Raw genomic sequence first — 3,451 nt, 5'->3', positions numbered from 1 at the left:
TTATTCCAAATTTTTGTCTATATGGTAAACTTCGAAGCATTTTCCTGCACATAATCCAACCTTACACGTCTTGCATTGAAATGAAGTTTGTTTTCGAACTTTCTTTTTGAAACGTACAACGCAGTTTTTGAAGTATTTTTTTCTTTTGTAACCTTCAGGAAGTGGAATTGTTACTTGAAAGTGTGCATTATCCGGTATAACAATGTCTGATCTTTTGGGTTTTATTTTTTTAAATAATTGATCAGAAGTTGCATCTACAGGAATTTGTATGAAATTTCTAATAAGAGAGTCTCTGAAGTCTTTAAATCTCAGATTATTGAGAGAAAAATGTTTTTTATAAATAAAAAATGTATTCCATATTGTCACGTCTAATAAGTGAAATAAGACTTTTTTATACCACCTTGCTGACTTACGAGGGCAAGAATAGTAACTGATCATCTGATCAGCACGATCTACCCCACTCATAAATTCATTGTATTTCACGATTTCAATAGGCTTAAATCTTTCTTGACCATATTTATTTGTTGAGAAAATAATGGTTGGTTTATGATTAGTGGTAATACATACTACATCTCATTTATCCTTCCATTTCGAAACGTAAACCAATCCTCTCAGTTTCCATACATGTTCTACCTTTTTTAAGTTTTTTATTTACTACTTCCTTCGGATTTCCTTTTCTATTATTTCTTAACGTACCTGTTACGTGAGTTTGTTTGTTTAATAATACGTTCGATAGCGTTACACTGTTGTAATAGTTGTCCATATAAAGACTGTGTCCTTTACCCAAGTACGGACACATAAGCTTTAATACTAAGCTGTCGATTTTAGAAGTTTGACTTGGAACTTGAGAAATTGAATCATTTTTTCCTTTGTACATGTCAATGTTTAATACATAACCATCGGGGGTACAGAGCTCATAAAATTTGATTCCATACTTTGCTTTTTTCCCCTTAATGTATTGACGGAATCCTAATCTACCACGATGTAAAAGTCATGATTCGTCTAATGACAAATTTATATCTGGATAAATAGCTTTTTGAAAATTTTGTATTAGAAGTGTATACACGGGATTAATTTTTCGCATCTGTCCATCATCACACACTTCTAAACCAGAATACTCTACACTAAAACAATTTAAAAGCTGCTCAAATCTTCTTCCTGACATTGTTTTTTTAATCAAAGGATGGCTGTATAAGGGGTTATTTGAAAATGCATCACGTAATACGGAATATTTTACTGAACCCAAAAGTAAACAGATTCCGAAAAAATGTTGCATTTCATCTTTGTTGGTTTCATTGAAACATGTTTTACGAGAATATTTACTGTGAGGACGGTTTACTGCTTTAATTTTGTGTCCATAATTATTTGTAGAATTCACAATTATATCAAAAATGTTGTCAGTCCATAAAAGTTTAAATAAATCTATTGGTGAATCTCGAGCAGATTCGGGTACGTTTATTTTAATTCCCGATAGAGTTGAATCAAAATTGAAATCCGGTATATCTTTTTCAGTGTCTACCCACAAATCTGAGTCAGACCAATCACAATCTTCGTCACTTGAACTTACCTCCACAGAAATGTCATTATCATCTGAATCTGATCCACCAACAGGAACGAATGTGTTAGATGTCGATGTTTCTTGGCAACTTTGCAATTTATTACCACCAGGAATATATTCAGGATCGGCATCTGAATCGTACATTATAGATAATTAATCTAATTCATCAGATAAGAATTGTTCAATTAATTTATCTTGTCGCGATGACATATTGAACGCACTAAAGTAGGTACTCGTACAACGAGGTCGCCAAACGTACTGATTAATAATATTTATTTTACTGTCTATACTAATACTCATACACCAAAATTCAGTCACATTATACGGTGCATAAAACTATATCGACAACACCGATAATGATTGTTAATGTTGATTATTATTATTATAATATATTAATGGAAACACACGAAAAGGGATAAAAATAGACAGGAGAAATTAAATTTACAATTTTTATTTTTATTTGGCTTTATTTTGACAGTGCCCGATGGTTTATTGAAATCTACTGGGGCAGAACAACATGCACTTTCATATAAGACCATAGAATTAATTACTGCTATAGCAGTACTGACATTTTTTCGACGGTTTTCGTATTACTGCTATGACAGTAATATTTGAAAGTGTCCCCCGACATCAATTTTTGAAATTACTGCTATAGCAGTACTGTCCACCAACGTGTTAATCAATAAAATACATACATTCTTCAACATTTGATTCATAAATACCACCAGTTTCTGTTTGAAGAACTTTTTTTTGAAGAACATCAGGATCAGTTGGATCTAGCAATAAATAATAATTAATAATGTAAGTATCCTCATGTGTCATGTGAATAAATTATTAACTAATCATTATCGTTTTTGGTGTTCATATGTTCAATACTCTGTAGTCTGTAATTACTTACCTGTATTAGGCTTCAATTTTTTGGAAAAAAATTCCGTGATCTTTGGTCCCCTTTTATTCGACGGCATTGGTGTAGAACTCATTGTAAGAAATTATTTAAAATGAATACAATAGGTAATAGGTATGACAATTAAAGACGAAATAATTTTTTTTAACTGCAAGTGGCAGACGGCAGTTGTACATTGTACAATAATGTTTATTATATTAATTATCATGGTTATTGTAGCTATCACTATTCACTATCATACACTTATCACCTTATCTTCTAAGACCGTGACTGCAACACTGATTTCTCGATTATAATTTGTAACAAAAATATTATCATTGATTAAAATATTATACTGTATATTTAATCAATGATATCATATCATGATATACCAGTAACCAGTATACCACCGTAACACCGTAATAATATGTCCGTGCGTGAAAAGCACGATTTCAGTATCTTAGGTGCTATGTATTGTGCAGCAACTTGCTGCAACCAAATTATATAATATCGTTTAGAGGACAAGTTAAGCTAATAGAAAACACTGAGTTCAAACCTCTACTATTCACTACTTTTTTTTCCGCATCCTTAAAAATTAAAAAAAAAATGTTTTTTACATACTTAAATATTTCTATATATATTACTTAAATTGTACATGCAAAACTTAATAAAAAATAAAATAAAAATGTATACATACCTTCCACTAGTGTATCCATGATATTAAAGAAAAATAAATGAACTAACTTCATTCAACGAACGACACTAACCATATAATAACTATACGCTCAAACAATTTGATTTGTTATTGAAAATCTTATCTCAGACTATTAGTACAATCAGTACACTATTATAACTGTACGCAATAGCATATCGATTTGAAAACCTATATTATATAACCAGTCACTGATAACCAACAAATTAAATTCAGTTTTAAGCTCAATTATTGATTATGAAAATTCTAATTTTGTCCCCCTAAATCAACTTTCTGGAACACTGTGCAACGGGGGAAA

The 3,451-nt window shown here is 30.8% G+C and overlaps 1 protein-coding gene across 1 annotated transcript; it reads right to left on the bottom strand.

Moving 5' to 3' along the window:
• On the bottom strand, positions 1 to 465 carry LOC100573911 (piggyBac transposable element-derived protein 4-like). Its single transcript, XM_008191903.1, has one exon. The coding sequence runs from the start codon at positions 463 to 465 to the stop codon at positions 1 to 3; it is 465 nt and encodes a 154-aa protein (XP_008190125.1).
• Between the last annotated feature and the right edge of the window lie 2,986 nt (positions 466 to 3,451).

This window comes from Acyrthosiphon pisum, chromosome A1 (assembly GCF_005508785.2).
Source record: "Acyrthosiphon pisum isolate AL4f chromosome A1, pea_aphid_22Mar2018_4r6ur, whole genome shotgun sequence".
NCBI lineage: Eukaryota > Metazoa > Arthropoda > Insecta > Hemiptera > Aphididae > Acyrthosiphon > Acyrthosiphon pisum.
The sequence above is the reverse complement of the archived record's forward strand: the minus strand, read 5'-3'. Positions and strand labels throughout refer to the sequence as shown.